The sequence below is a fragment of the Lithobates pipiens genome, unplaced genomic scaffold (assembly GCF_037356315.1).
Source record: "Lithobates pipiens isolate NorthernLeopardFrog02 unplaced genomic scaffold, aLitPip1_a1.2 Scaffold_13, whole genome shotgun sequence".
NCBI lineage: Eukaryota > Metazoa > Chordata > Amphibia > Anura > Ranidae > Lithobates > Lithobates pipiens.
The window spans coordinates 163,945,188-163,957,870 of NW_027507718.1; the positions used below are offsets into that span (position 1 = coordinate 163,945,188).

The 12,683-nt window shown below is 42.9% G+C and overlaps 1 protein-coding gene across 18 annotated transcripts in view; it reads right to left on the reverse strand.

Annotated features, from left to right (window-relative positions):
• The window catches only part of ADGRL3 (adhesion G protein-coupled receptor L3), a 1,264,347-nt gene that overhangs the window by 427,602 nt on the left and 824,062 nt on the right, over positions 1–12,683 (reverse strand). For all 18 annotated transcript variants that reach the window (XM_077475785.1, XM_077475784.1, XM_077475783.1 and 15 more), the window contains exon 15: positions 6,688–6,897. In XM_077475785.1, coding sequence (XP_077331911.1) covers positions 6,688–6,897 — 210 coding nt within the window. The remainder of the gene's footprint in view (positions 1–6,687; positions 6,898–12,683) is intronic.

Here is a 12,683-nt window from a genome sequence, read left to right on the forward strand (position 1 = left end):
CGCACCTCTGGTGCACCGATTCGCTTTGAAGTGCCCCAGGGTTTGGCCTCATTTCTGTACATGCTCCAGAGACTGAATCACTCGCAGGTTCACGCACGTTCCCTGATTCTTGTCTTTGTCATGGCATATCATTTCTGTCACTTATTACGCTCCAATTCGAATCCTGTCGCATTCTTCTATGCACCGATTCGTCTTGGTGTGCCCAGCTGCTACGCCTCATTTCGGTACATGCTCCAGAGACGGATTCTTTGTAACCTACAGTCCAGTCGTTGAATCCTGTCTCTGTCATGGGATATCATTTCTGTCACTTATTACACTCCAATTCGAATCCTGTCGCATTCTTGTATGCACCGATTCGTTCTGGTGTGCCCAGCTGCTACGCCTCATTTCAGTACATGCTCCAGAGACGGATTCTTTATTGTTACCATCAGTCCAGTCGTTGAATCTTGTCTCTGTCATGGGATATCATTTCTGTCACTTATTATGCTCCAATTCGAATCCTGTCGCATTCTTTTATGCACCGATTTGTTCTGTTGTGCCCAGCTGCTACGCCTCATTTCAGTACATGCTCCAGAGTCGGATTCTTTGTTGTAACCATCAGTCCAGTCGTTGAATCTTATCTCTGTCATGGCATATCATTTCGGTCACTTATTACGCTCCGATTCGAATCCTGTTGCATTTATTTATGCACCGATTCGTTACGGTGCGCCCAGCTGTTACGCCTCATTTCAGTACATGCTCCAAGGACAGGATTCATCTGTTTGGTTCAAGGGCTCGTCCTCTGATTCTTGTCTTTGTCATGGGTTTTCATTTCATTTCACCTATCACGTTCCGGTACGAATAGTCACATCGGTGTACCAAATTCGTCTCGGCGTGCCCCAGGAATGGCCTCATTTCAGTACATGCTCCAGAATCCGTTTCGTGCTCAGTCGCAAGTTGTGGCATGGCGATCCGGATCTCTGTCATGGCAGGTTCTCTCATCTCACTGTCACATGCCGCTCCCCGGTTTGGGTCCAGTTGATTTTTCAAGGTTTGGATGCCTACCAGGGGGGCCTTGCTCCTCGGCCTCATTTCATTTTAAAGTTGCCTCAAAAGGGAAGAACACAGCTTCGTTTAGGCGTGTTTCGTTGTGTTTCTCCACATACAAGCGTAGACTTCGTGCAATCATCGTAAATACACATCCAAGCGTAGACTTCTTGCAATCGTTGCAAGCACGCATCCAGAGATAGACTAATCGCAATCATTGTAGACCTCTCGCACTCATTGCAAGCACGCATTCGAGCGTAGTCCTCTTGCAGTCGTTGCAAGCACGCATTCGAGCCTAGACCTCTTGCACTCGTTACAAGCACGCATTCGAGCATAGACCTCTTGCACTCATTACAAGCACGCGTTCGAGCATAGACCTCTTGCAGTCGTTGCAAGCACGCATTCGAGCATAAACCTCTTGCAATCATTGCAAGCACGCATTCGAGCATAGACCTCTTTCAATCGTTGCAAGCACGCATTCGAGCCTAGACCTCTAGCGATCATTGCAAGCACGCATTCGAGCGTAGACCTCTTGCAATCATGGCAAGCACGCATTCAAGCATAGGCCTCTTGCAATCATTGCAAGCTGATGTCCAGGCACAACTTATGGCAATCATTGCTGGCAGGCACTTCTGGCTGCTCAATAGGTTGCTTTGGGGAAAGCCTGGATACCTTCCTAAATGTTTGTTGTATTACAGGGTACTTATACTTATACGCATAGTTGATCCAGGGAAAATCCGATTGCCTCTCGAGGGGTCAGGAAGGAATTTTTTCCCCTACTGTAGCAAATTGGGCTATGCTCTGTTGGGGTTTTTTGCCTTCCTCTGGATCAGCTGCGGGCGTAGAATTGGGGTGTCGGGTGGTGTGATACCTTATTATTTTGATTTGTGGTTGGACCGGGATGGACTTCTGTCTTTTCCGGCCTGGCTACCCATGAAACCTACTGTAAATCCTTGCAATCGTTGCAGGCACGCGTCCTAGCATAACATCTTGTAATCATGGCAAGCACGCATCCTGGGTAACTTCTTGCAACCATCGCAAGCACGCATCCAAACATACATGCAAGCACAACTCCCGCAGTCTTCGCAGTGCACATGCAGTAACACGAATTGCTCACAGTCACCACGTACACGTCTCCTGTGACAAACTCCCGGGCAATTGTCGCAAGCACACGTTCAAACACAACCTTTAGTCATGCCAAGGCTCGCGACTTAGCATAACTTCTTGCAATCATTTGTTGCAAGCACGTTCTCAGTGACACGCTAACTGGCTACACGTCATTTTCAGCAGCTCTTAATTGGCCACTCGTCTCCTGTGGCTTTTCTTACAAGCCACTCACTGTTGCCTGTCTGTCCGTCTCTTCCTTGGGACAGTTGAGTTCAACTTCCGTCCGCACCAGGATCATGTTGACACACGCGACTGGCTTCTTCCTGTAGCACGCCCAGGCTATTTCTAGCCAGCGTTCAACATTTCTTATCCTTACAATGCTCGGAGAGCCATCTGTTGTTACGGCCCATACAGCAAGATCCCCACTACGAGGCGTCCAGAGGCATCAGCCCATAGCCATCGGCCAATGCTCGCCCATTACAACTGCCATCTTTACGGACATATAATATCCTCGCATATTCCCCAGTTTAGTCATCCAAAAGACACCTACAGTCCCTTCACGGCATGTCGAGCGTCGCTATGCACATCATCCCTCAGGGGTCGCGCCTTTGTGTCAAGCCTATTGGTCTTACTGTCCCTCTCACAGGATCCAGAGCAAGTCCTCAGCCGGGTTCCCGCGGCGATAGCAGTCCTTGCTATGCGGGAGGAATTCCTATCGTCTGGGAATGACGTCTCCCTGTTCATTCCCTCCGTGTCTTCCCTTTCTCCCCAGGTGATGACCGACGCAGCGGCCTCCACGGGCTTGCGGCTGTTTTTTGGCCACCTCTGGTTCGCAGCTCCCTGGCCTCCCCAGTTACTGGCAATTCCTGGCTGCGCCAAGGCGCCCTCTCTGTTGGTTATGTCCTTCCTACGTCGACTGGTCCAGCTCTTGTTGTTGTTTCAGTTCAACATCCATTCTTCCTTTATCCCCGGTAAAGTCAATCAGGCAGCGGACGCCCTCTCCCGCTTTTAACCTTGTCTCGTTTTCGTTCAGGTACCCGGAGCCGGACTAACATCAGCAGCTATCCCGGACTGGTCTCAACTGACCCTGGATTAGCCCCTCACCTCCTAGCGGCTACCCAACTCATTTGATCACTCCCTTTCCCGCAATACCCTCAAAGCCTATCAATCAGCCTGGAGGGCCTTTAACCAACTTCATCACGTATCACAGTACAGAGACGTCCCGTGTCAAGCAAGTCATAGCCTTCATTGCCTACTGCCACTCGCAGTTGGCGTTATCCTTTAATACGATCCGGCTATACCTGACCGGTGTACAACATTTCACGTCCCTCCAGGACCCTACCGTACCCTTCCTATTTTACCACGCCGTTCGGGCTGTTATGCGCGGTATCCAGAAAGCGCCAGCCGATGGCCGGCACCAAAACGACTGCCTGTCACAGGAGACGTTTAGAAATGTGTCAGATTTCCTGGCCACTTCACCTTTTCGGTCTCCACATTAGTGTCATTTACAAGCAGCCATACACCTGGCCTTCTACGGCTTCTTACGGCCAAGCGAGTTTTATTTGTTGTAGCCTCACAGCACGCATGCTGTGCGAGCACCACCTGGTCCGATACGAAGACCATTTCGTCTTACACTTAGCAGTCTCCAAGACGCAGCAGCTTGGCTCGGGTTCGGACATACACCTCTATAAGTCCAACAACCGCTGGTACCCGGTCGCCATTCTCACGCGCCTGTCGGCCCTTTTTGGCTGATCAACCAGGAGTTAGTCCTCTTCTGCCATTTCTCACTAAACCTCTGAACGCTGCCCGGTGGAACGTGTCAGGATACTCCCGGGTATCCTTCACCTCTGTCCTACTCACATTATCAGGAAGTTGGGCAGATGGAGGTCCACCTGTTTCGCCCGCTACATACCCAATCCGCAAGCGGAGATGACCCAGGCCTTTGTCGAGCTCACCCAGTAACAAACTTGGATCAATAAAATGCAACCCCTACCTGAATGTTTTTGCCCCCTTATTTTGGTATACCGTACGTCAGACCAGGGCACACTTTCAGGTCCATTTCAAGTAAGCGAGTTTATGTTAACCTTGTTTGTCATCCTTAACCGTATCGGTCAGAGGGCTCCACACCATAAATAGAAAGGCCAGTATGGTGGCCTGAAATTATGGGAGGAGCCCGGTGGAGTATATAACCAGCCCGTTCGCCTGTCTTCCTCGTCGGTTCCGGTGCGCGATACCCACCCACCCATCCCCTTTTTCAGGGCATTTCTCAAGCATCATACTCCTCGAGAGTACTCATTTCACTCCATTCATATTTATTTCATTTATCACCCACTTTCTATCTAAGGTATGCCCCCTTATTTTGGTATACCGTACGTCAGACCAGGGCACACTTTCAGGTCCATTTCAAGTAAGCGAGTTTATGTTAACCTTGTTTGTCATCCTTAACCGTATCGGTCAGAGGGCTCCACACCATAAATATATATATATATATATATATATATATATATATATATATATATATATATATATATATATATATATATACACACACACACACACACACACACACACACACACACACACACACACACACACACACACACACACACACACACACACACACACAGTGAGTGAAAACATTTTTTGATCCCTGCTGATTTTGTACCTTTGCCCACTGACAAAAAAATGTTCAGTCTATAATTTTAATGGTAGGTTTATTTTAACAGTGAGAGACAGAATAACAACAAAAAAATCCAGAAAATAGCATTTCAAAAAAGTTATAAATTGGTCTGCATTTTAATTTCTTTTAATGAAATAAGTATTTGATCCCCTATCAATCAGAAAGATTTCTGGCTCCCAGGTGTTTCTAACAGGTAACAAGCTGAGATTAGGAGCACTCTGTTAAAGGGAGTGCTCCTAATCTCAGCTTGTTACCTGTATAAAAGACACCTGTCCACAGAAGGAATCAGATTCCAATCTCTCTGCCATGGTCAAAACCACAGAGATGTCCAAAGATGTCAGGGACAAGATTGTAGACCTACACAAGGCTAGAATGGGCTACAAGACCATCGTCAAGCCGCTTGGTGAGAGGGTGAAACAGTTGGTGCGATTATTCGCAAATGTAATTTGCGACTGTTCATTGTCTACGTTTTTTTCAAATAAAATCCATTTAAGTGGATCTGTCGTCGGTCTCTCAAGTTACTGGGCCATCTACCATAGGACATCCCTAGATGTGAAGTGAGGAGAAAGAAGGTAACAGTAAGCCCAATCTAACCAGCAGCTTCTTTGGGGGTTAGTGCTACATATGTTTACTTTTTGTGGAAATATGTAACAAGGAGTACTAATGTACCACTGTACTCATTCCCCATTATTATAAAGGAGGCTTTCAGATAAGTCTGAAGCCCTTGTTGCTCACCCTCACAATGACCTGCCGACTTCTGACATGAATGGCAAAATTCCAGGCTGCAGTAAACATAGCACAAGAAAACATGGGTGACATCACTAACCAAATATAGTAAATGTCACACAGGTTCCACAGCTGTTTGTTTACATTTTAACAGCCAGGGATTTTTGCATCCAACATGGTGGTTTGACCCAATTCTCATTCTCATCTAAGATAATGCATTGGTTACTATAATAAATCTGAGTACATAAAGGGAGCAAATAGTTTATTCAAAGTTTAACAATCTTGTCAATGTGTGTTAGATGCTTTAAAATCCTTGTTCTCATGTTTATTTTTAATTAGAAATGTATATAGGATAACCATATGTGCTTGTTACGTATACAGACCTTACTTTATTAATTTCAACGCTGTACAGTTTTTGTGATTCACTGCTACTTTTAACAATGCAAGTCTATGGACCTGCCAAAAATGCACCCACTTTGTTTATCTTAACCAGAGAAAGACACACAGACAAAGTAATTGCACTGATAGACAGAGGCTATTATTTTTGTCTCACGCAAATCTATTTGATAACAGTTTTTTTATTTTGTATTTAATAAAGCTTTTAAGTGATCTCTATATGCCACAACTAGCATTTCTAAAAGGCTATACAAACAGAATACCACTAAAATGAGACCATACTGTAATAGAGTTGGGGAATATTGTGAGGATGTGTCCACCCAAACTTTAAACAATTTTTAGAAGTTGCCTGAAAAATAAAAATGGGTTAATGTGCTGTGTACAGCCTAATCAAGGTGATCATTTTGAATCTCCACAACATTTAGCCCTGGTTTACACCGAATCTGACTTTGAAATTGTGCGACTTCACTTAAAATTGCACAATTTTAAATCTACATGTTGATGCGACTTCAGGTGTGACTTGGCTTACATTTGTGGGATTTCATGCACATATGTTTATGCAAGTCCCACCTGAAATCACCAGAAGTAGTCCTGGAACAGTTCCATTGCTGACAATAGAGTACGACTTGTCACTCGATTTGGACTTGCCTAATCGAATGACAAGCTGCACTGGTATAAACAGGGGCGGACTTTCTGTTGAAAAAATACAATGGAAGAATACAGTATGCTACAGTATACATTTGAAAACTTACCGGTTGGTCAGTTCTGTTGATCCCAATTAGAAAAAGTAACTCAGCCACAAATAAACTTATGCATAGGTTTTTATGAATCGTGTTACGGTCACTTTGCAGGCCCCGAAAAAAGCAAAATGTAAAAATACATATCAATAAGCAAACAAGGGAAAGTAGAATTCCAACCCAGGTAATCACATCCAACAGGAGGTCATGGACAACATCATATTGCTAGAAAAATGTAAAAATAAATAAATAAAAATATAATTAAATTCACGAAGACATTTGAATAACATAAATATACAAATCAAGACAATTAAGATGTTTCTTTTTTGCAATACTGTTCATAGGATTTAATATGTACAATTGCATCTTGTTATATGTTTTTCCAGTTACTGGTCGGAAAGCAAGCTACATGTGGATCCTACTTTTAATGCAGTTGATGTGTTAAAAATTAGTTTATTTCATCAGAATTTGAGTCTGAGTTAATAACAAAAATGCCAGCATAGAGTTGACTATTGCTTTACCCAAGGAACAAAAGGCCATTTCCCAAAAAATTAAAAAATTTGCGCAAATAACAATACTCAACTGTATTGTTGACACAATGACTATAATCACCTTAAAAAGAATATACATTTAATAAAGCTCCTAGCATTTAGAACTGTTCTGATTTTTTGCGGTCCGGATAATGAAGTTTGCCAAAAGAAGGTCCACTGGGAAAGAGAATAATCATTTGCTATCATAATGCAATTAGTTAGTAACTCAATGTATGGGTACCAAAGTTGCCTGTAGGTTGATTTTAAAAAATCCAAATAGAGGTCCATTACAAGAGAGATATTTAACTCATGACAAGGAGCCTGTGTCTCCTTTTATCACCCTGTTTAGTGCTGCAGCCTCCGTCAGTCTCTTTAGCACTCAACATTTCCAGGAGTGTTGGAAGCCTGCAATCCCCCGCTGTCTGCTGTGGTTACATCTTCTAACCCTTATGGGCATGACAGTGACATGATGGTAAAAGATGGAACCACAGAGGGGGAGCAGAGGTTTCAGGGTGGAATGGTATGAAGGTATGAGACACCGGGCATTGGAGAGGTGAATATAATAATTCTTCTGTGGCAAGAGAACCTATATTTGTAATTTTTATAAAGTCACTAACAGGGTTGCTTTAAACAATAAACAGTTTGTAAAACACATTCCTACTGTGCATTTTTGTTCTGCAGAGTTCTTACTAACTAAATACATAAAATACAAAAAAGTATTTCTACAGCATAGGTTCTGTCGTGCAAACAGTTTTCATGCTACCCCCAGGACCCAGCCTCTACACAATGTGCTGGAAATCGATGCCACTGGAGGAGGAGAGAGATACAGAAGAAGGTTAAAGTCATTCTGCACACTGCAAGATCAGAAAGTAGGCTCTGCAAAATTTGCACAAGAAGCTTAGATCCTGGTTGTATGCTTTTTGGAATGTTTTTAAATAGCAGGCATGCTGCAGTGTAACACACTTTTGGTAGCAGCTCCTTTGCTGTCAGTGTGAGTTCTGATTATTGATTTGCTGTTTGCCAGTGAAGCTGTGCTCAGACCATCTCACAACTGGATGGAACAAAAAGCAGTACCAAGGCATAAACCCAGACATGTCAATATAAAGGCATATTCCCCCTTTGATACACTGTTTCCTATTACACACATATTTAGTGTGTAATATGAAACATAGTCACATGCTTAGCCTCCCACCCTCAAATTGTCCCTTCTCTTACACAAACCGCTGGGTTCTCCTCATGGCTTCCAGTTTACACTGAATTTCATCTGCCTGAGTGGGACTCTGCTAGCACAGCAAACAGCTTAATAAGCTTCAAAAGACACACTTGTAGTGTCACCACACCTATAGTTTATTCATTTCTTCCTCCAGCTCTGTAAGGGCTTGTTTAAACTTGCTTAACACGCAGTGGAGTGCCTACTGCTTTAACATGTTTGTTTGTGTGTGTTTTGACACTTCTGTGATGCTTTTATGAAGCTTTAGTGAAGCTTGACAAATGCCCTGTGTGTGTTGATTTTCTATTTGTTTTAAGGGGGCCCAGCAGAACTCCAGTTCATTAGTACCCCCGTTCAGCAGATCCCCAACTAATTAGAACCCTTGTTAGGCAGATCTCCAGCTTATTAGTATCCTCATTCAGCAGATCCCCTGCTCAGTAATACCCCCAGGTTTGCTAATGCTCCACTCAGTCGTAAACGTATGTGGTTTTACTGATCCTCCACTTAGTAGTAACCCCCAGCCCTGCTGATCCCCCACTCAGTACTAACCTCCAGCTCTGATGAGCCTCTGGTTTTCTGATCCTCCTCTATCTCCAGTTCTGTCTCACCTCCTGCTATATTTCTCCCATGTTGCGCACCACATGTGACATCTGCTAGTTTGTCCTGCTCTGGTCCCCCAGCTCTGCTGATCCTCCGCCACTCAGTCCTCACTCTTCTGTCCTGTTCACCTTCCACTATAGCGTTCCCATGTTGCACACTACGTGTGCCTTCTGCTAGTTGCTCCGCTCCAGTCCAGACCCTGCTCATCTTTCTGCTGCTCCAAGCTGCACCTGATGTGACATCTGCACCAGATATTCCCAGAACATTTACATATGAACCAGAAGTGAATGCTGATAATGTCTTTCTGGTTCGCTTATTGTTTTCCCAGTGCATCCTGGGTTATTTAACCCCCCTGACGGTATTCCCGAGTCTGACTCGGGGTGGATTTTTTATACCAAAAGCGGTATCCCCGAGTCAGACTCGGGACTGCATCGCTGGATCCAGGAGGAGGATTACTTACCTTCTCCCTCGGATCCAGCGTTGTCTCCCCGCTGTACGAGCGAGCCGTGTCTCGCTCGATGCACTACATCGCCGATCTCCGTGCCCTGCGAGCGTTGCGACGCACGGGCACGGAGATCGGCGCCAAATTCAAAAAGTGAAACAAACAGTAAACATACAGTATAATGTAATCTTACAGATTACATTGCTGTATGTAAATATTTCACATCCCCGTTGTCCCTAGTGGTCTGCCCAGTGCTCTGCATGCAGTTTTATATTATAAAAACTGTTCTTTATGCCTGGAAACTGGAGATTGTCCATAGCAACCAAAACTGTCACTGTACATCAAAAATGATTTTAGACCAGCTAGAAAACAGCGATAATAAATTAGAATCACTCGCAGAATTGAGCGATAGCGATTTGTGGGGAGATCCGTCATCAAATATTGAAAAGTAATGACAGTGACAATTCTGCAACTGAGCAAATTTCAGTGTTTTTGATTTGATTATATTATTGAATAATTTTTATTATTGTTATATTATTATTTGGTACAATTATTTATAATTATTTATTATATTATAATTTATGATTTAATTTTTCAAACTTTATCATACCCGGGATGTCTGCTAGACTCTGGTTTGGACAGATTTAAGAGAGTTATTCCTAAGAATTGCAGGGCTACAATATAAAACGCCAAATTTTCATGCAAAATAATGGTACCGCTTTTAGCACCTAAAATCCGAAATAATCGTACCGCCAGGGAGGTTAATACCTGCAATACCTCCAAAACAAAGGTAAATAAACGCTGAATAAAAGCCACTCAGAGGCTGAAGGTGCTGTTTAGCAAAGGTTGTCATACAGTAGACTTCTATGGAAGCACCAAGGAAGCTACATGGGGTATAATTTTTGAAGCAAAGCAAAAACAACGTGTGAACAGCACTGTAAGCTTACCATTTTATTTAGTAACAGGTGCTTTGATTGGCATTCAGAGTGCTTTAAAAAATGTGCCAAAGGCCACTTTTTAAGCAAGTGTAGGCAAGCCCTAACAGTAGGTTGATACCTTGGTACGGACCTGGCGCTGGGGGAACAGTCCAAATTAAAAAGCAGTAATTATCAATCACAGATAGTAACTGAATTTAAAGAATAGTACAGCAGATTAAATTAGAAAAACAGTGATTTTTCTAGCAGCTGTCCTTGAAAATTAACAGCAGGTTTAAACTATGGAAGTGACAATCATGTGCTCTAGTTTTCTAAACAATTTCTGTATCTTCTGGGTCTGAGGGCCAAAGACATAACCATTGCAATGTAAAATCAAAAATTAAGCAATACATTTTTTTAAATTAATGTCACAGTCATTGTTAATATTGTGTAGTAGGAACTGTGACCATTGGAAAGTCACTAATGTTCAATATAAATCAATTTCACTAATGTGTCATAATGTCACTATATGTTATTATTACCAGTTTGTGGTAACATTCTTGACCAAATGTAAATTTAACCACTCGAGTACTAGCTTGTATTATACCCCTTCATTTCCAAGCATCTTTTCAGTTTTTAATGCTGTGATAATCTGCATCATAGAATCTCTGGTGAAATGTATACATTTCAATAGGCTTAATCAGCTGAGGGAATCATCCTGTAATGAATAACATAGCAAATCTGGAAAAAATTGGATTTGAAATATAACCATCAGGAGACCAAATGCACAAAATGTATAATAAAAAATAAATAAATATATATATCATCACAAAAACTTGAACACATAAAACAACAATGCATCAAAATAATATAGAATTAATAGATTAAAATTATACCAGCGCAAAAAAAATTGTTAACATATAAACTGAACACTCAAGGCAACATTACAAAAAAAATCACAGGCAATAATAGTACAAAGAATAGTGCAGCGCTAAATATAACAATTAATACATCTCCCCATCCAATAAATCAATACATGAAAGATATAGTTATTGGAAAGGAAAACTCATAAAAAGTTCATATATAAATCAGGATTCCAAAAAGTGACAATGTGCATCAATGAAAACTGAAAAACAGAGCCAGAAGTGTGACCTCCACCATAAGACACTCTTTGTTGCTCACCTCAATGATAGAACGCCCCGAGTCAACAAGGGGTAAAAAAGTCTTTGCCTTATGGGCAAAATCCTGAAGAGTAGGGATAAACCTCTTTAGAGTGCAAAGCATATGGATCACCACATCAGCTCATATACAGGGGATCGCAGGATAAGATCATCCGTGTCCCAATGTCCCGATATATGCAAATAAAACAGGAAATATCTAGTTGTCTTTGCTGGCATGTATTTAATATGATAAATATCACATAAAAGGCACTTCCATTAAGTGCCAACAAAAAAGTCACATAAAACCACATGGAGTCAGCATGAGGCGGCTGCGGGTGACGTTAATCCCTCTTGCGTACGTATCGTCCCTAGGAGCAGGACTTCATCAGCGTATCATCCTCAGCGGAGGGAACACTTCTTGCACTGATTTACTGTCTTCATTGATGCACATTGTAAATTTTGTAAATTTTTGAAATCCTGATTTATATATGAACTTTTTATGATTTTTCCTTTCCAATAACTATATTTTTCATATATTGATTTACTGGACGAGGAGATTAATTGTGATATTTAGCGCTGCACTATTCTTTGTACTATCAAAATAATACAGCATAATTTACAGTAAAAATGCACCACTTGCCGACCACCTAACTATAAACATACAATGATGTTAAATACGAGGGCTATGGCAGCAGCAAGGTATCTTTATTTATAGTAGGTGGCCAGCTTTCCGATAAAAGTAGTCCCAGTGGCGCATTCATTTATTGAAGCTATCCGGTCAGATTGGTGGTTGGGCAGGAAGTCAAGTGGGGGCAAGGTGGCCCTTATTTGGCTCTATGCCCTTGGAGAACCAGAGCGACGTCTGACCTCACATTTGCCTCTCCGTCTTAAAGGGCTGATTTTTTTTCTTAGACCCCTTTCACACCACACCGCACCTTGCGTCGGCGGTAAAACGCCCCTATTTTTAGCGCCGGATTTGCGCCGCATTTCGGCCGCTAGCGGGTCGCTTTTACCCCCCGCTAGGGGCCGAGAAAGGGTTAAAACCGCCGGCAATACACCGCAATAGCGGCGTTTTGCCGGCGGCATTACAGCGCTGCCCCATTGATTCCAATGGGCAGCAGCGGTGGAGGAGCGGTAAACACACCGCTCCTTCAC